General features: G+C 47.3%; 1 protein-coding gene across 5 annotated transcripts in view; it reads right to left on the reverse strand.

Moving 5' to 3' along the window:
- Window positions 1-21,062, reverse strand: part of DPF3 (double PHD fingers 3) — a 259,890-nt gene that overhangs the window by 96,761 nt on the left and 142,067 nt on the right. For 3 of the 5 annotated variants that reach the window (XR_005363504.1, XM_038545159.1, XM_038545161.1), the window contains exons 5-7: window positions 15,583-15,678; window positions 6,541-6,619; window positions 6,159-6,200 (exon numbers count right to left, since the gene is read on the reverse strand). Coding sequence is in view for 3 of the 5 variants with exons in the window: in XM_038545159.1 (XP_038401087.1) it covers window positions 6,159-6,200; window positions 6,541-6,619; window positions 15,583-15,678 (217 nt within the window). In the remaining 2 variants the exon portion in view is untranslated. The remainder of the gene's footprint in view (window positions 1-6,158; window positions 6,201-6,540; window positions 6,620-15,582; window positions 15,679-21,062) is intronic. The other 2 variants (XR_005363505.1, XM_038545160.1) reach the window with 1 other exon arrangement.

Consider the following 21,062-nt stretch of genomic DNA (forward strand, 5'->3'; position numbering starts at 1 on the left):
CATCTGATTCTCCCTGTACACTCAGGTATGGGGGAATCCAGAGTCGTTTTAGGAAGTCGAGGTCAAGCCAATTTTCTAAGACTACCTGGGTGCAAGCTGCATCTTCCCCTTCCACCAGTCCGCCCAGCCCACAGCCCCTCTGAGCCTGTCCATGGCAGCCCAACATCTTGTCTCCAGGGTGAAGAGCCTCAACTGTTGAACCACTGCCTGGGAAGAAAGGAGCCCGGGGTGTCGGGAAGGGGTGCTGACTGGGAGCCCCCTCATTGATTAATCAGGAAAGTGGCATCATACCACTGAAGGTTAGAACCAGGACTAGATGCCCATACCCTTCCCCTTCCAGGATTCCACCATCAGGAAGAGCAAGAAAGGAACCCCAAACCCTATTCTGACACCGCCCCATCTGGACAGAGTTACACCCCCACCGAATTTCTGGAAAGGAAGCAACACTATGAAGTGGCCGTGTCTTCAACTATGGGCTGCACAATCAAAAATACGAGACTGTGGGGTGAGGGTGGTGGACAGCAAAGTTTTTACTGATATGGAGGCTGAGTTGAGAGCACTCAGATGTGTGAATACCCGACAGGACTCCGAGGTGAGTCATGCTCCCAGGAGGGCTTTGATCACGTCTATTTGCCTTTTGTCACTAATCCACCCTAATGCCCCAGTTTGAGAGGGAGGGTGATTTTAATAGATTTAAATGTAAAAGGCTTAAAAGTATATAATCTATTCCATCCCACTGACTCCAGCTTGCCAGCCTGACGCCTAGAAGCCATCTGTTAACAGTGGACATGGCTTCACCTCATAAATGAGATGTGTGTGACCATTATTTCGTTTTTTGTTTTTTGTTTTTTGGAGTTTTTTTTGTTTTGTTTTTTTGGTTTTGTTTGTTTGTTTGTTTTGAGAGGGAAAGAGGTGGTGGGTGGTGGGGCAAAGGGAGAGAAGAGAGAGAAAATCCTAAGCAGGCTCCACACCCAGCAAGAAGCCAGTGGGGGGCTCGATCTCACAACCCTGAGATCATGACCTGAGCCAAAACCAAGAGTCAGACGCTTAACTGACAGCGCCACCCAGGCACCCCCGCTTCATTTTTAAAAACATGTTTCTTGGGACACCTGGGTGGCTCAGCAGTTGAGCATCTGCCTTTGGCTCAGGGCCTGATCCCAGGATCCAGGATCCACACTGGGATCCCCGCAGGGAGCCTGCTTCTCCCTCTGCCTATGTCTCTGCCTTTCTCTCTGTGTCTCTCATGAATAAATAAATCTTTTTAAAAATTAAAAAATAAAAACATGTTTCTTCCTCAACTCTCAGAAGAGCCAAACTCCAGGTTAACAGGGCATATTTCACTGGTAGTAACACTGGGGAGTTGTCAGCTTCGGAGCTGAAGACACCAGGATTCATGTCCCAGCTTCCACACGAACCAGCTGTGTGACCTCGGACCAGTCCCTTCCCCTCTCTGAGCCTCAGTTTCTTCCAGTAAAGCAAGGTCAGCTGTCTCTACTTCTCAAGGTTATTGTATTTACAGAGACAACGTAGGTAACGTGCTTAGCACCATGCTCCGCACACCGTAAGCACCAGAAGCAGGGGTTATCACTGTGATCAGAAAAAAACTGGGAACAAAAGACAAGCGTTGGCCAGGATGCAGGGAAACTGGAATCCTTGAATACTGCTGGTGAGAATGCAAAATGGTGCAGCTGCTCTGGAAAATAGTATGAAGGCTCCTCAAAAAATTAAAAATAGAATTACCATAGGATCCAGCAATCTCACTTCTGGGTATTTGTCCAAAAGAATTGAAATCAGGATCTTAAATATCAGCACTCCCATGTTCATTGCAGCACCATTCACAATAGCCAAGATGTGGAAACAACCTAAATGTCCATTAACAGACGAATTGATAACGAAAACTTGGTAGATACATACAATGGAATATCATCCATCTCTTAAAAAGAAGGAATCCTTCAATATGCAACAATATGAATGAATCTCGAGGCCATTATGCTGAGCGAAATAAGCCAGTCCCAGCAAAACAAATACTGCCTGATTCTTCTTATACAAGGTGTCCAAAATAGTCAAATTCACAGCATCAAGGAGTGGCATGCTGGTTGCCAGAGGCTGGCAGAGAAGGGGAGTTAGGAAATTGCTAACCAATGGGCATAAAGTTTCAGTCGGGCAAGATGAATAAAGCCTAGAGATCTGCTGCACAACATTGTGCCTATATTTGGCAATATATATTGTACGCTAAAAAATTTATTAAGAAGGGAGATGTTAAGTATTCTTTCCACAGTAAAATAAAGTTAATTTTTAAAAAAAAAAAATTTAAAGAAAAAACTGGCAAAGGGGAAAAAAACTTCACAACTCACTTCCCTTGTGCCAGCAAAGGGATAAATGGGTGCTTTGCTCCTCCCTAAATGGCTGATGCTTAGAGACACAATGTTCTCCCTTTCTCGTCCCTAAGTATCACCCCAAAACCACCATCTTCTCTCCTATGATGCTTCTTGAACAAAGACAATGGCAAAGTGGGTCTCATCCAGAGTCAGTCCCAGTGATGCTAATAGAAAATTCAGGTTTGGGAGCAGTTGGAGAGAGAAGAGAGAAATATTTAGAATGATTTTAAAACATCCCAGTAGCCTGACCCAAGGATTGCTTTCACATGTCTGTCTCCAGTTTATCATCCCACCTCTAAAAGGGGGCTAATGATACTGTTAGGATTTAAAGCTATTAAGTAAATTAAGGCCAAGTGCTGGATTGCTGAGCTTTATATGGGACTGCTGAATTTTAGATCAATACCGGGAAGGAAAAAAAATGGAAAAAGAAAGATTCTAAAGAGACCACCCAAAACAGTGAAGCAGACCTATGGCAGTTGGCCTAAAAAATTCCTGAAGATTCTAGAACTTCTAGATACCAAAAGCAGGGAATAATAAAAAGGATGACAGTCGGAAGCGAGAAGCCTTTGAATCAGTCACTCTCGAAAGTCAGTATTCAGAAGTATCTCCTGAGGAGCTCTCAAAAAATGCAGGTTCCTGGGCCTGCACCCCGTGGTTCTGATGCAAGAGGTCTGGTGTGAGGCTTGGGAATCACATTTGAATAAGCATCTAGGTTTTCTCTGTGCAAAATGGCCCAGGTCCACACTTTGACAAACACTGACAGTCTTTCCCACAAAGTCATATTCAGTTGTTCCGTTTGTGGATAATGAACACTTTTCTTTGGCAAGAGATTGAAATGGAAGAAACAGAATTTTAATCCTTAAGCGTGGTACACGTTCAGGATAATTAATAGTGATTGGTTACTTGCTAGAAAATGAAGTATTCATGTACACACACACCACGGATTGGGTAAAAAAATAAATTGTGTTCAGATGACTTAGTATTTCTCAGATGGAATAAATTCGATTGCTGAGTGAAAGGCAACAGGCAAACTATCTATCACCTGAAGTTAGAAGCTAAGATGATATCTCAACCACCCATCTTGAAAGGGATGCTTGGACCAAAAATATGATAGGACAGCTACATTTAGGAATATAAACCAGGAAGGGCTAAATATAATCACACCTGAAAGATAGCTATTGCTGCTCCACATACACCCAGAAAGAGGTGGTGGGGTATAAGGTAGCCTAATATTTTCACAAATAACTCAAAAAATGGAGTGGGGATTACACAAATCAAACCACAGACAACACCAAAATGGCAGGGATTGCAAATCTGCAGAGGATGAAATTCAACTACTGGGCAATGTCTTTAAATTTGCCTTTATTGAATCTTGTATATTGAAGTCACATATTATTGTATCTCTTTATTGAGACTCAATAGGGCTAAATGCAGAGTGATTTATGAAAGAAGGAATAATCAAATTCATTAAGCAGAAAAGGGCACACACCTAGAGAGGCGGGTGCACAGGGGTCAGGACAGGCAGTGCACAGGAAGTGGTAGGGATAGCGCCCAGTGCAATGGGGTGGCCAAGGACCTCTGTTCTCTACACACAGAGGCTGTTATTAAGAGCCGATGTATAAAATAAACACGGAAATGTGTCTGTTACTCTCTGAGCTACTTGGCTTGGCCTTGGTGTTACTTCCAGTGGGAGTGCTGAGCTTAAATGTAAACCCAGAAAGGAGTTTAGAGCAGCACATCACAGAGGTTGGGATGCGGCCTGAGATAAACCAAGAATGCCAGGGGATGTTCAAAGGGCCTCCAGAATAGACAAAATTCTCAGTGTGCCTATTTGATGAGAAAAGATATGCAAAAGACAAGGGGGCCTGTAGGAGGGGGAAAAATGTAGTTCCTATCAAGAAAAAAAACAATCATTCAGAGCACAGTTGGAATCATGGAAGAAAGGGTAGCTTATGGTAACACCATCCCTGGGGACACTCAAGGAGGTGACCAGACACCTCTCTACTTAGGATGCATTAGAGATTATTAAAAGCATTCCTTGCTCAATTCGTGGGTGGAGGGTGGGCCTCATGACCTCTCCAAAGGTCATTCCTATCCCAAAGGATCACATGTCTGAAGGGCACCAGATAAAAACAAAGTCTATTAATCACCAAGCTGCCACACAATTTCCTATGAGAGCCAGAAGAGAGAAGGGCAATCTATGGTGGACCTTGGTCCCCCGAGGGAAGAGAAGGGAGGCAGCGCCTGCGTTGGCAGAGGCAAGAAATCAGCCGCTGAGACTTCCAGAAAGCCAACATCAGGCCTTCGTTTTGGCCTCCCAAGCATCACAGGATAAACAGAAGGAGAAAGAAAGAGACCATGGGGATGGGAACAGGGGAAGAGCCAATAGCACTGTGGGGTCCCCCCACAGCGGGGGGTGGGGGCGTGATGCAAGCACTTCGCAATGAAAGAGGGGAGCCAGGCAAGAGAGGGACCCCACAGAGGGTGCTCCGTGGAGGTGACATGTGAGAAGGCAGACAGCCGACAAAAGAGCAAAGAGAGGAACTGAGAGGTAGGTGTAGAAGGGCACATGGGGTGTGTCCTGGAATATATGGGATTATTGGCTGCGAATCCAATGAAAACTGAAGAGATGGAGCAAAAAGTAATCCCACTAGCTATGGAAGCAGAAAATCACATCACAAAAATAAAGCTTTTGAAAAGAGGAATCGGATGGCAATGCCCCAGTCCCAAAGCAGCTGTTGGCATTCTCGAGGGCTGGGCTGCTGCAGCCAGGTACAGCTGGAGAGCCTGCTCCATGGGCCCAGAAGGACCCTTCCCAGCCCAGAACCAGTCCCCAGAGGGCCCACACTAGAGGGATTCCATGCATCAGAACAAAACAGAGGCCTTTCTGGGAGGCAAGCTGCCGGCCAAAGTAGGCACCTCCTGACATGGCCAGAGACACCAGACCCCCTGCCCTGCTCCCTCCTCATCCTGGAACAGAAGCGCTATGGGATGGAGATGTTACCTGCAAGAGTTGTCTCAGGAATGCCATCTGCACGGTGTATTAAGCAGCCAAATGGGGGTCATGGAGTTTGAGTTCTTCTAGCAAAATGTTCTCCAATCAGCTGTCACCCCACCGGGCACAGAACAACTTTTTGAAATCAAAAGAGGCCAGTGAAGAGGGAGGAAAGGGCACCACCCACAACGTGCTCCCTGAGTCCCATCTCTCCCATTCGTCCTCTGCTTCCACGGAGACTACAGACACTGCAAGATGTCAGCGGGAGGAACCACAGCACCAGGGCCCTTCTCCTGTGGCACAGCTCTGCACCCCCACAGGGGAGAAGACATGAAGGGGAAAATGGCCAGGGAGCGTGGTTTCTAGGGCGGTCCTTGCTGTGGAATGAGCAGATGGCGCCCCATACCGTGAGAGGTAACTAGGGCAAGGATTCTAAACCCGCCACCCAATGCTCTGCTAGGTGAGAAAGACAGCAGCTCAGGAGCTGATGGTAATCCCTCTGAAAGCTGAAGGTTTCTAGAGGCACGCCCACTGCCCCTGCTTCCTGTCCCACTCTCCCTCAGCCGCCTCCTCAGCTCTGTCTGCACCCCCTGAACCCAGGAGCCAGGCCCTGACTCCTTGTCCAAGAGATGCCTCTGAAGCAAGCAAGAAAGGCTGGAGATGGATCGAGGGCCATTTATTAAGCTAAGTCGTTGTCAGAGAAAGATTCATAACTTGCCCTACCTAGGACAGGAGAGACAGGAGGAAATGAAAGGGAAACATGAAAAGCCAAAGGAGCCGAGTACCTTTGTCGGAGGATTTTGAGTTATGCTTTTGTTTGTAACTCTCTGAAACAGAGAAAGAAATAGAGGATGAATCTTCAGGAGACAAAGAGAGAGAAAGAGAGAGCGAGCCAGAAGAAAGCCACCAAGGGGGCACTGCCAGAGGCAGGAGGCCTCCCGGGCTTGCTTCTTCCTCATGCAAAAACACCTGGGTGGGCGAGTGGCAGCAGCAGCAGCAGCAGCAAGAGGTGGTGCCTTTGCTGAGGCAGCAGGCATACAAGGTGGGGTGCAGGTCCAAGAGGAGGAGCCAGGGAGCCTGAGGCTGGGGGAGACAGCCAGGGAAGCACAGGGAAGGGGGTGCTGGGGGCAGAGGCAGAGGCAGGAAGGCGGCATCTGCTGTACTTACTGTCACAGACGTAAGGTTTGTCATGGTCTTCCTGAGAGGCAGCGTCGTGCCTCCTCCTGCCACCTGCCGAACCACGGGCCTGGGAAGACAAGGAACCAGGACGCTTGTTACAGTGATGGTCACTACGGCTCCTGAGCGCGTACTCTGTGCGGCCCCGAACACTTCACCTACACCTCTTCATCCCGTCTTCCTGGACACAGCATTTGAACCGATACCAACCCCATTTTACAGGCCAAGAAACTGAGGCCCAGAGAGGTCAAGTAACTTGCCCCAGAGTGCTCAGCTATTCACCCACATCATCTCATTAAATGTTCACAAGGACTCCAAGAGATGTACTACTATTATCTCGATTTTACAGATCAGGAGACTGAGGCAACAAGTGAAATAGCTTGTCCAGAGTCCCTCTGCTACTAAGCCCGGACCCAGGACATAAACTCACAACAGTGTGACTGCAAAGCCTACATCTACCCGATCCCTGTACTCTGTTGTTGCCACAGGGAGCTCCTCCTCCAGCTGCCCAGCCTTCTAGCTTCATTGGCCTCCACATGCAGATGCCCACCCTGCCCACCTCAGTTGACCAGATGACGCAGACTGGGAGCAATCCACAGGCATCATCCCAGGCTCTTGCCCCAGGTTCACACTGTCCGTCCCCTTCTAGTCTCTCAAGAGCCAGCCAGGCCTGGCCTCAGGTCTAGGGCACAAGCCCAGGCAAGCATGGCGGGGAGCTCCCCTCATCACCCCTGCTCGGCCTACTTTGTGGGGGTGATCTGCCTCAGGCCTCTGGCCAGTGACACAAGTCTTGATACCTCACAGTCTGCTGGGGCCGGACTCCTGATCCCACCACCCTGCGTGCATCTCCAGAAAGGGTCAGCACAACCTGGGGTGGGGGTGGGATGAGTTCTACCTCCAAGGATAGAGGAGGCCAGCCAGAGAGGGTGCCAGCAGCTCTCAGCCCCGGGACAGTGGCTACAAGAACGCGGCGAGGTTTATTTTTAAACCTTTGTAAGTCCCACATGGTCACGTGTGTAGCACCCTGGCCTCCTCCAGGTCATTACTCTGGTAATGAGTAGCAGTAAACTGCCAACCGGGGAAAGGCCCTGCTGAGGTCTTTGGGGACAGAGAAGGAGACGCAGCAGATGAGAAATAAAACATGGCAGCCACCCGGGGTGCAGGGGCAATGGGACAGCCCCAGGGGCCGGGCCTGGACAGGGGCCCTGGGGGCTTCAGGGTCAAAAGGTCCATGATGCTCACACACACACACACACACACACACACACACGCACATGCACATGCACACACACACTCACTCACTGGGGATTTCACAGCAGGAAGGCCTGTACCCCAGGCCCTCGGTGTTCACAGGCTCTCACAAAACACGCTCTTCACAATCAACACCACCTGCCAAGCTACCACCTCCACCTCCTCCTCAGCTTGTCTCTCTCCAAAACAAATTACAAAATTCCACCTCCCTCCCCGCAGCTTTGCCGCTCTGCCTCCCCACCCCCACCCAAGCAGGCGACAGCCGCGGCCCCCTCCCGCCCCGGCCTCATTACTCAGAGTTGACCCGAAGAGGGAGCTGTGAGGTTCCGCGGTCACCCGCAGGCACCGACAGGCCTCCCCGCCTGCCCACGATGACGACGACGGGGAGGGTGGTCACCCTCAGCTGCCCTCGCCACCCCCCACGCCCCCACAGTGAAGCCAGGGACAGCTTGACGTGTGCAGCCCGCAGCCCTGTCACAGCCGCCTGGAGCAGGTGAAAGCAAGTCAAGCAGAATGACGAGCCAACAGCAGACGCGGGGAAGGGGCTCAGAGAGACTAAAAATACCGCCTGGGCTAAGAGGAGGCGACGAGGCCTGGAAAGCACTGGAAGCAGGCACTCCTGGGGGAGCAGCAGCGGGAGGGGAGGGCCCCGCCGAGAGGCAGGTTGGATGTCACTCCACAAGGCTGAGCACCACCGTCACTTCCACTCTCTCCCTGCACCTTGGTTTCCTCAACTGCAAGATGGGCACATGCCAGGGACTCTTCCGGTGGCCGGAGCACTCCTGTAGTCTCCTGGAATCGCTCAAACTTGGAAACTCGGAATCCCTCTAGTCTTGCCCAGATGTCACCTCCTCAGAGAAGCCCTCCCTGACCAAACTATATCCACTCACACCCTCTCCATTTTTCTCTTTCCCCTGCCCTGCTTTATGTTTGGTCCCAGCACGTAGCGTCCTCTGACGTCGTGTTATACGACGGTCTGTCTCCCCATCAAGAGGGTGGAAAACTTCTACTTGGGCCACACTATATTGAGAACCTGGTACAGGGCCTGCCACTTAAGACACACTAAACACTGGCTGAGTCAACTGGTCAGTCGCTCAGTGAGTCAGTCATCTGTGGTTCTTCTCCTTTATTCTTTATATCAAGTGCTATTGTTGCTTCCTTCAAAGGCCATCTTAGGCTTTGCGTTTCCCTTCTGTTCCACATTCTAGTCCAGGAGCTCATCACCTGACCCCGAGCTGCAACAAGAACCCACCGGCTGGGGTTCCACCTCTGCACTGCCCTTCCCAACCCGCCCTGCATGACTCCCAGACCAATTAGACAAAACGAGTGAAGGACAGAGCCCATGGTCATTCACTCGTTCATTCATCGCCATCTAAAACCACAGACACAACCAATGGCAACCCAGTGCCAATGCCGTCAGGTTCGCCTTGCGCTCATGCTATGTCCATGTATTCATCTTTCACTGATCCCTGTCATGGATCAGCCTCTCCTCTGTCACCCACACAGGTCCATGCTTTAGCCCCACTAACATCCCACTCCTCCAAGAATCTTCCTCTTGTCAGATTGAGGAATAAAAAAGAGCATCAGCTTTAAAGGCAGACAGGCGTAGGTTTAAACATCAGCTCTGTGTCTTTAGACAAGTTACTTCTCTAAGTTTTAATTTTCTCAACTGTAAAATGGGCACAGCAACACCTCTTACTGCAGAGTTGCTGGGAGGGTTGGTGCTGAGAGTGTGCGAAACCACAGGGGACAGCGCCACATCCACAGGAAGTGCTCAATAAATTACTTCCCCTTCTTGCCCAAGCTGATCTCCACTCTCTCCTCTGAACTTTTATTGCATTTGGTTAGTGCACAGACAGAAGCCTGCTGTTTTCTAATTGTATCATGGCCGTTCGTATTTTCTCCTCAATTTAATCCCAAGGTTCTTAAGAGCAAAGATGGCATTTCATACTTTACTATGAACGCCCAAAGCTTAGACCTATGTTGGGCACTTAGCATCCAAAGCTCTTTCACATGTATTAGCTCGGTGCATTCCTACCATACATAGTGAGTTACAGAAAAGTAATACTATTCCCCTTTGGCACTGGATGAGATGAGCTCTAAGAAGGTTTGTGACTTGTCCATAGTCACAAAGTCAGTAGAAGGGGCAGGACCTAGGTTTCCAGACTCTGTTCTGTAAAAGTTTGATGCTGACTGTGCAAAAGAAACCATCCTCCCTCTCTGAGAATCGTCCACCCCACTCCCCTCCTCCCCACTCCCCTCCTCCCCACCCCACCCCTCCCCACCCCCCTCCCCAACCCACCCTATCCCACTCCCCTCCCCTCCTCCCCTCCTCCCCACCCCACCTCCTATTCAGACACCCAGAAGCCAAGACAGCCCTAATTGTACCACATAGCCCGGCCCCCCTGACCACAGCTGATTGACTGGCTCAGTAGTGGTCACATGACCTAAGCTGGGCCAATCAGATTCTACCTCTGAAGCACCTGGTGTTGGGGCAATGACTCCAGGGAGTACAGGCACTTGAACTGGGAAACCATCAATTCAGGAGCTATGGAGCCATGGGTACAGAGAAGAAGGAAACACAGTCTTTTGATAGGAAAATATGGAAGGAAATAGAGGCCATGAGCTGCCTGGGTTCCTTATTCTTTGCCAGTCCTAAATCCCTTACCATTTTCTTGCCTTTCCTGCGGGTTAAATCTTCCAAGACTACATATCTGGGGCAATGACCCAGCAGCTTGTCAAATACTCTCCATTTTTGCTGAAGCTGTTGAGTTTCTGGCAATTAAAAGATGCTTGACTAAGACAGGCTCATAGAGCTAGTTCCTCCCTAGGAGTTGTTCTCAACTAATGACCCAAGGATTGCTGGGGAATCCTTGAGACCCTTTCAGGGGGTCTGCTATCAAAACTATTTTCATAACAGTATTAAATAGTACTAGAACATTAGTTGAGACTTTACACTCTCATTCCCTCACAAATGCACAGTGGAGTTTTCCAGAGGCTACCTGACATGATGATATCATCACTCTGTGTGCTGGTATATTCTGAAGATTAACATTTTTTTCTGTTTTAATTTCTAATAGGTGATTATCACTAGTTATAACCCACCAGAACAATAGCTTTGGGGGGCTCTCAGTAATTTTTAAGTAGAGAAGACCAAAAAAAAAAAAAAAAAAAACCCAACTCCTGAGGGCCATAGCTCCACATCCTTGCTATTTAAAATGTGGTCCTCAGACCAGCAGTGCTGGTATCACCTGGGAGCTTGTTAACCAGACAAAATCTCAGTACCACCCAACCCCCAGACCCTCTGCATCAGAATTTGCACTTTAACAAGATCACCATGCGCTTCATAAGCACATTAGTTTGAGAAGCACTGGACAGCACCATAGTGCATCAATAAATAGTTACTGATTGATTGATTGACTGATTGATAATACTCACATGGCTGACTTCCAGGAATTTCATGAATTTTAAAGAGCTTGGATTTCTTGAGCTAAAGTTAGCACAGACATAATTATTAATTGTTGGGTCTGAATTTCCCTCCCCACTCAGGGTATCCCCATTAGGGTTGGGGCTAGCCTAAAGAGTTTTTCCCTTTGCACCCTCTTAACAATGTCTAGCTTTTATTAAAGCTGGTATTATTACTCTCATAATTTTCATTATGAGAAACTGAGGCCCAGAGTATTTCTATAATTTGATCAAGATAATGAGGTTACATAATGCACCCGAAGTCTAGTAAATGGTGGATCTGGGAATCGAACTCATGGTTCACACAAGGCAGAGGCTGCCCTTGTAATCACTACTTTGCCCCTGGCTTCCTCAGTGAGTACACAAAGCACCAGGGGGGGAGAGGTCTTGTCAAAGTGCAAGCTCTAATTCAGTCCATCCAGGGTGGAGTCCAGGGTCCTGGGTGCCTGACAAGCTCCCAGGTAATCCTGATGCTGCATTCCAGAGGCCACCCACTGAGGGTGCCACCTGCCAGTCTTGACAACAGAAATGCTCTCTAGGAACCAGCAGCAACTTGAATATGCCTCTTACAAGGGTGGCTACATTGAGGCTGTGGGTGAAACAGCTTCACACTTGTATTCCAGCACAGGCAGGGCTCACTCATACACTTCTAGGTCATCCCATGGCTCCCACCATGGATGACATGTCCATGGTGCCACTACACAACATAGAGCCATTCAGCTGCCCCTTGGCTGGCACCATATAGGCCCTGAGCTAGGCCCCATCCAGCTCCATCACATTAAAAGCACATTTTAAGTGCTTAGGCCTTCTCTCAACTCCGACAAAGTTGAAATATAGCTTTTCTTTCCTTCCCATCACTCAGTCATTCATTCAACAAGCTAGTCTTTAGCCACATGATGGGCACTGGGCCAGGCATGACTCGGTGACAAAATTACACACCTTTATTCAAATCCTGACTCCTTCTCTACGAGTTTAGATGACCTTGAGCAAGTTACATAATCTCTCTGGGAGTGATAATACCAATCTATGGGAATGCAACAAGAAGTGAGGGCCAATAGAAACACAATGTGAGCCACACATATCATTTTAAATTTTCTAGTAACCACATTTTTCAAAAAGAGTAAAAAGAGAAACAAGTACAATTAATGTTAATAGTATATTTTATTTAACCCAACGTATTCAAACTATTATCACTTCAATATGCAATCAATATAAAAAATAGTAATGATATGCTTTGCATTCTTTTCATACTAAGTCTTGAATGGTGTGTATTTTACATTTGCAGCACATTTTAATTTGAACTGGCAACATTTTAAGTGCTCAGTCACCACATGTGGCTAGTGGCTGCTGTAAGGAACAGTATAGAAATCGAGAGTGCAATACAAAGTACGCAGTCGTCACCCTCTATGTATAGCTCTCGTTGTAAAGAGCCCCATCATGTGGCCTGGTGTCCCGTAAGTATGCAGTGAGTATGCAGTGGCTGCTGCTGCCACCGTGGTGTTCTCACAGAGGAGACACACAGCTCATATCCATGCACTTCTGAGTTCAGTCATCTAGATTTAGGTTGGGAGTGGAGAAGATGTGAAGAGGACCATTCTCTGCAATCTACCCCTGTAACCTTGGCTTGGGCTGAGGGACGGGGTGGAAGTAGGCCTGGATGCATGCAGCTCTTGGAGCTCACAAAACACCCAGAAATTCTAAAACTTCCTCCAATGATGGAATTAGATATTCATTATTTTGCAGCCTGCAATGAAGTCATGGATTTGGGCAAGCTTTTCAATGTCTGCTGAAACAGCCAGATAAAAACTTGATGAAGAACCTTCTAAGGAGAAATCAAGCTGACAATACCTGAACCTACTGATCCATTTCCCCCCGAGAGTGGAACAGCTGGACAACGTGTACCTCCTGATGTGATGCAGTAAAAGAAGCACAGGAAAGGTTTTTGCCCCACCAAAACAATATTTACACACATACACACATAGCGCAAATCTAATCAAGTCTCTAATCAAACCACCAGTTTCCAGAACATAAACCCATCCACCAAATCTAGAATGTAGGGAATTCTATGAGATAAACCACCCAAGTTTGTCAACAAATAAATAGCATGGAGAAAAAAAAAAAGTGTGTGTGTGTGTGTGTGTGGTAGGGTAGAGCAGGAAAGAGGTATGTCATAGAATAGAAGAGGCTTAAGTTTCAAACAAACCAACTGTAGAAAGGCATTTTTGAGAAAATCCAGGGAAACCATCAGGGACTGGATAGTAGATATTAGAATAGTTGTTGTTTTTATTGGGTATGAAAAATGCTATTTGTTAGAGACAGACATTGAGGTATGTATAGGTTAAATGATAAAACGTCTAGGATTTCCTTTCAGATATTATCCCAAAAATTAAATATACAAACCAACACAACGTGAGAGTAAAGAACAAATAAGACAAGATCATTGCTGAAGCTAGCTGGCCACTCCAGAAGGCACACAGCATCAGAGAGCTGCCCTGCCCAGCCTGAGAAATTCCAGCCCCTGTCGACAAGTCAGGGCATCCGAGCTCAGTGTGGGCAGCAGTGGACCACTTACATCAGCCACCTAGGAATTTGCTTATAATACAGCTTTCTGGGCCCTACCCAAGACTTCCTAAATCAGAACTTCTAGGAGTGGGTCCTGGAAATCTGCATTTCGATAGGTTCTCCTGGTGACTGATGAATACTAGAGCACAGGAAGCATGGAAACAGGACACCTGGGTGGCCCAGTGGTTGAGCATCTGCCTTTGGCTCAGGGCATGATCCAGGGGTCCTAGGATCAAGTCCCACATTGGGCTCTCCACAGGAAGCCTGCTTCTCACTCTGCCTATGTCTTTGCCTCTCTCTCTGTGTGTGTCTTTCATGAATGAATAAATAAAATATTTCAAAGAGAGAGAGAGAGAGAGAGAGAAAGAAAGAAAGAAAGAAAGAAAGAAAGAAAGGAAGGAAGGAAGGAAGGAAGTGAATGTAATGACACTTACTGCAGAAGTCATTCAGGGAGGGCGGTGATGGGCGCGCAAAATCATCCCTCCCACCCGCACGCACGACCCCGCACGCAACGCCACCCTCCCGCCCTCCCTCCCCCTCCCTCCCTCACTCCCTCCCTCCTTCCTTCCGTCCTTCCTTCCTTCCTTCATTCCTTCTCCTTCCTTCCTATCCTGTCCCGTGCCTTCCATTACTCCGGCTCCCAATAGCCCTCCCTCCCTCCTCCACGTCCCTCCCACTACCCGATCCTACGCCGTCGCCTAAAAAGAAAGAAAGAAAGAAAGAGTCACAGGAATAGAGAGGCTTGCTGTAACTACCCTTGGACCCAAAACCACAGGGTGCCCATGGATAAGAGGGGTAAGGCTCCCCTAGAGCCTGAAGGAGCCAGAAGGCCTAATACTAATTCTCTAGATAGAAAGCAAACTTACCCCCGGAAGGTCTCTCTCCACCTTATTATTGTCAGATGCCCTTGCAGCCACCTGAGGGTGGCCACCAAGAGCCCCTTGGGCTTGGACATTAGGATTCTGGAGGAGCAACCTGCATGCCTAAGAACACCACTCAGACTTGGGTCTCGGCCCTCAAGGACCACTCCCACAACTTTATACCTTCTGGCCTCCTCTTGCCACATCCCCAGCTGCACCAAAAGCCCCTGCCTCACCCACTTGGAAACCATTAGCTGTGGCCCCCACAGTTTTCCAGAGTGATCCTACTCTCCGCCTAGTGAAGCATACCCCAAAGCAGGTGTCTTGACCCTGTCATTCTGGAACAGCCCCAGGGACGGGAAAATTCAGCCTTCTTTTAAGACCAAGTAACGGGAGATGCCTGGGTGGCTCAGCGGTTGAGCATCTGCCTTTGGCTCAGGGTGTGATCCCAGTTGGGGGATGAAGTCTCACATCAGGCTCCCTGTGAGGAGCCTGCTTATCCCTCTGCCTATGTTTCTGCCTCTCTCTGTGTCTCCCATGAATAAATAAATAAAATCTTAAAAAAAAAAAAAAGCCAAGTAATGGGTACAATAGTCACACTCTCCTCCTCCACCACCTCCCCTAGACCCCACCCCAACCCTTCCAGAACCCTCACTGTCCCCTCAGGGCACCTTCTCTCTCTTTTCCCTCTTGCTAGTTCTAAACTCTTCCAGGCTCCCACCTAGGATCAGAGAGGCCTTCTGGAGTTTCCTCTCTGAGTGTTCTTCAAGGGAGATGGCAGATATGAGAGCTCTGTCTGCTTCTGGGGGGACTTGGGGTCTGTGGACCAGTTCTCCTGGCCTTGGCCTCCCTGCCTCCCTCAATGCTTCCCTCCTTCCTGGCATCCCCAGCTTACCCGTCCTCTGGTCCTATTTTTGCGCTTGGGGATATCCTCTTCTAAATCTTCTTCTTCATTTCCTTCTTCTACATTTTCATCATTTTCCAAAACCCTCTGAAATGACAAGAAAATAAACAGAAAGGTTGAGAAATAAAATGCAAAAGAGAAAGCCACTGGAGGGTAATTTAAGGAAGGGGCAGGAGGTCTATTTTGTTCTTGTGCTTTGACAAAGTGAAGGAGCTGCCATTGCTGGGGAAGCAGGCCTCCAAAAGGCTGCCCAGAGTCCGGGCTCTTGGCGGAAACATCTCTCTCAACCCCCTGGGCCCCTTCCAGCCCAATCCTCCCAGAACACTGACTTTTTTCAACTCTTTTTACCCAAGAAACATTTTCTAAAAGAGAGAACACTCTGGTCGGGGTGCTTTTCTATGTGAACTCAAGACGTTTTTCAAAACTTACTTTTTTCATGTAATTTCCTTTTGTTCCTAAATATGAAAATATGTTCCTCCTTTCTCTGACATTCTGGAACCCTGCCCTGTTTGATGAAACAAGTAACTTCCTGTTCATCTGACCAGAATCTGACATTAATGTGTTGTTCTTAATCATTCATTGTTTTGTTTTTTTTTAATGGATTTTCATTATAGCACATTACTTGTAATGAAACTTAAAGATCATGAATTTAATTATATCTCTCCAAAAGAACTGTGATTCACATAGCAGAGAGTCCAATTTCCATTTTACAGGTGAATAAACTGAGGGTAAAAACAGTTTTGATTGTCCAAGGTCATACAGTGAATCCATGGCCAAAGCCAAGTCAGGTTCATCAGTTCAGAGTTTTCTGGTCCTTTCTCAGCCTTATGTCCAAAGACTGAAGGTATATTATGTAGACCCTTCCTGTAGGGACCTGAACACTTCACTCCCTTTGCAGGGAGGGGAGGGCAGGTAAGGCATGTACCTCTAGGCTTAGGGAGAAATGAAAGCTGAGGACCCAGCTCCGCAGAGTGAAAGTGAGATAAGGAGAAGGGGCATGGAGTTCACTGGCCTCTATGTCAACAGCCCTAGGAGCTTCTTTATGGACTCACTGTGCAACCTCAGGTGAGTCATTGTCTCTTCATGCCTTAGTTTCCCCAATTATAAATTAGGAATTTACTTATTCATTCAATCAACAAGCATTTGTCAAGTGCTGACTACATGGCAGGCACTGTGCTAGACAAGCCACAAAATGACTACACTTCTTGCCTTAAAAGGACTCTACAAAACAGTGAAGGGAGGATAGATCTAAACAACATCCACAACCATATAGTTACAACTGCCATAAACACAGTGACAAGAAAGTGCAAGCTGCTACTAGAGGCTATTAGAGGGAATTTTACCTAATCTGAGGGTCAGGAAAGGCTTACCTGAGGAAGTGACCTAAGCGAGCTGAGATGTGAAGGATAAGCAAGACTAGCCTTGGGAATGGGGACAAAAGGCAAGGAGAGAGGAAAAGTGTTCTAGGCAGAGGGAAGAGCATGAGCAAGCTCTCTGAGGCAGGGAAAGGAACACGGCTTGCCCATGTTGCAGAAAGAGGCCAGGGCGACTAGAGCTCAGTGACTCAGGGAGAGATTGGCATAAGATGAGGCTAGAAAGGTGGGGGGAATACCATATTACACAGGATAGTAGCTTCAGCATCCACCCACTCTTGTGATAGCGTGACAATCATGCAACCTATGAAAAGGCTTAGAAATGGCACATGCTGTACTGACACGTGGTATCATCATTGCTCTTCAAGTGGCCTTCCAGATAATGCCTCTGGCCTGTTCTCCAAGCAGGAAGTCCAGGAGTGAGTTTCCAGAGACCTTCTCCCACTGCCTTGTCAGAGTTCTCTCCCAATCACAGGGGTCAGGACACTGCCCATTACAGATCCTCACAAAGAACTCAAAACAAGTCTCATAAATTCTCCTCTGGCTTCTCTACTAGGCTTAGTTGGGAAGCCGTCAGCTGACTGCACACCGGGGTCTCTGGGCCAACTACAGCCATCTAACAGAGAAGTAGTACTGTCTGCTAGACATGCCCTCTGCCCATAGCTAGGAAACATTGGCCCAGACCCCGTGCAACCCTTTTAGGCTCTCTGCATCTTGGCTTCCTGAACCATAGGTGGGAACACAAGTGAAAGTCAGGCAAGACAATGACAAGTCAAATGCTCTGCAGAGTTTGGGGAAAAGATACGGTATAAATATGAGGTGTTGTTCTTATGACTGTTGTTGCTGTTTAAACAGTGTCTCGCCAACTTTGGGATTTGAAGTCATTTAATCACGGTGAGTTCCAAGGACCTCAAATTAAAAGGTCATTGCCTCTGGCATGTTGTACAATCTGACTCCACTCTCATTTTTCATCATGAAGGTATTTATGATCTGCAAAATGGACTCCGGGTTGGAAGTGAAAAACTGGTGAAGGTGACTGAGCTAGTCTCCAGCAAGTGCCTGCTTCATGGCCTCAGCGTCCGGATGTAAACTGACTTCCCCATCTCCCTGTGTCTTGAGAACCCCTGGTCTGTGCCCCAGGCCTCAGACGTGACAGCAGCCTCCCCAGTGTGTTTGCATTTCCTGCGATGATGTGGCCCTGACACCCAGAAGCCTCTCCATATAACTAGGGAGGAGCCAGAAGTTCCTAACAAAGCTCACATTCAGGACTCAGGAAGCAGAGGGGGCGTCCTGTGCAGAGGAGTCAAAAGCAGGAGTCCAACTGAGATGCAGCTGACTCCCCACTAACCTACTTGCATTCCCTGTCCAAGGACATTATCTGGAAAATAAACACATTTGAAAATAACTTTTCTCCCTGTTACTCTAAACAGTTTTTACGGTGATGATAACAATTGTTTGTGGTTGTGTTTAAAAAAAGAAGAAGGAATGCCTTTAAAAGACTCCATTATCTCTGGCCTGGAGTGCTGCAAAAATCTCCTAACTGATTTTCCTCCTTCTTCCGTTGGCCGTGTGTCCAGTGTCCTTTCCAGGCAGCAGCCAGAGGGATCTTAAGGAAACACAAATTTGCTGCCCTGGTTAAAATACCTTCCTTCTTCATATCCATGAAATCAAGTGCCTCCTCCAGGTCCTGAGAGGCCAGAGTGGTCAGACCTGGCCCAACACTCCTGCTCGAGCCTGGGCCCTTCTCTGCCTGGCTGTGCTCTAGCCACACAGGCCTTCTGCCTTCCTTTTTTTTTTTTTTTTTTTTTTTTTCCTTTTTTCTTTCTCCTTTTAATTATTGAGGTATAATTGACATGCAATATTACATTAGTTTCAGGTGAACAACACTGTGATTTGACATTTGTAGGCACTGTGAAATGGTCACCACAGTGAGTCTAGTTACCATCTGCTACCCTACAAAATTAATATGTTATTGACTACATTCAGCATGCTGTATATTACATCCCCATGACTTATTTTATAACCGGAAGTTCGTACTCTTTAATCCCCTTCACCAACTTCACACCCTTCCAATCCTCCTCTTCTCTGGCAACCACCAATCTGTTCTCTGGATCTAGAAGAAGTGAAATCATGTGGTGTTTGTCTTTATCCGATTTATTTCACTTAGCATAATGTCCTCAAGGGCCATCCATGTTCTCGCAAATGGCAAGGCTTTGTTCATTTTTATGGCTGAGTCGTATTCCACTGTGTCTATGTCCCACATCTTCTTTATCCATCCATCCATCAGTGGACATTTAGATTGTTTCCATGCCTTAGCTATTGTAAATAATGCTGCAGTGAACATAAGGGCGCATATATCTTTCTGAACTAGTGTTTTCATTTTCCTCAGAGACATACCGGAAGTTGAATTGCTAGGTCATAAGACAGTTCTATTTTTAATTTTTTGAGGAGCCTCCATACATTTTTCACAGTGGCTGCACCAATTCTCATTCCCACCATCAGTGCACGAGGGGTGCCTTTTCTCCACATGCTCACCACTACTTGTTACTTTTTGTCTTTTGACAATAGCCATCCTGACAGGTGTGGGGTGATCTCATTGTGGTTTGATTTGCATCTCCTTGATGACGAGGGATGTTGAGCATCTTTTCATGTGCCTGCCGGCCATCTGCGCATGTCTCGTTTGGAAAAATGTCTGTTCGGGTCTTCTGCCCATTTTGTAATTGAATTGTTTGGGTTTTTGTTATTGAGTTGTAGAAGTTCTGCATCTTCTGTCTGTTTGTTCAAAACTACAAACTCAAACCTATCGCAAGGCCTTCAAGCACACTGTTCCTCTGCCCAGAAAGCTCCTCCCCACATCATCACTTCCTTAGCTTCCTTTCCACCCTTAGGACTGAGGTTAAATCCCTTATATCCCTTAGGATACTACCTATAATCTATCCCTCTTCTTATACTGAATCTTCATCCTCTGTTCTTTCCATGGTAATTTATCCTGAAATGCAATTATTTCCTTTGTGTACTTGTTTTCTGTCTGTATGTCATACTAGAATATAAATGTGAACAGATGGGACTGCTGTCTCTTGGTTTCTCTGTCTCCCCAGAACCTAGCACAGTGCCTGCTCAGAAGAGACACTCAATAAAATTTGGTTAAATGGATGAATGAAAAAATGAACAGGGCAGCCTGGGTGGCTCAGTGGTTTAGCGCTGCCTTCAGCCCAGGGCATGATCCTGGAGACCCAGGATGGAGCCCCACGTCGGGCTCCCTGCAAGGAGCCTGCTTCACCCTCTGCCTGTGTCTCTGCCTCTCTCTCTCTGTGTCTCTCATGAGTAAATAAATAAATAAATAAATAAATAAATAAATAAATAAATACTTTTTAAAAAATGAACAAATATAACCCATTTACTACACGTGTACTTTATTTTAATAACCAAAGCCGGTAAGAACTTGTAAACTCATTTGGCTTGTGGTCTTGGTTTCAGCTTCTAACACAGTAAATGGTAGCTCCATGCTCTGTGCACAGTAGACGTTCCATTTACATCAGGGATGCTGGTTATGGTAATGATTCCATAGTGATGGCCTGTATACTGATTGGCCCAACACTGCCTGAGAGGAACCTGAACCCACCACCAGCTTGAGAGGGTAAAAGACTACCTGTCACTAGAGCATCAGGGTTTCTAAACAATGGTTCTGTCCCATTCACTGATGAAATTACACTAACTACACAATACAAATGTGACACACCTTAACTTTCAAAGACCTGGAAAGTCCAAATGTTGGGGGAAAAGGAAAGAAAACAAAGAAGAAAGTATGAGTCACCCTAAATGCCAGTGACAAGAAGAATCCCTCCGGCTGGAGGCCAATCAAGAAAGGCTTCCTGGGGAAGGTGGTATCAGGGCTGAGCCTGACCGATGGGTAGAAATCTATGCACACAGAGCAGGAGAGAAGATTCACCAGGTAAAGAACACAGTGTGACCACAGGCTCAGAGGAAAGAAGGCTGAAGAACAGGGGGAGGAATAGGAGGAAATAAGCCTGAAAACTAGATTCAGAGCAGAGAGAGGAAGCCCAAGAAGATTACACTCATCACCTTGGATGGACCTGG

This window comes from Canis lupus, chromosome 8, assembly GCF_011100685.1.
Source record: "Canis lupus familiaris isolate Mischka breed German Shepherd chromosome 8, alternate assembly UU_Cfam_GSD_1.0, whole genome shotgun sequence".
In the NCBI taxonomy this organism is placed as follows: Eukaryota; Metazoa; Chordata; class Mammalia; order Carnivora; family Canidae; genus Canis; species Canis lupus.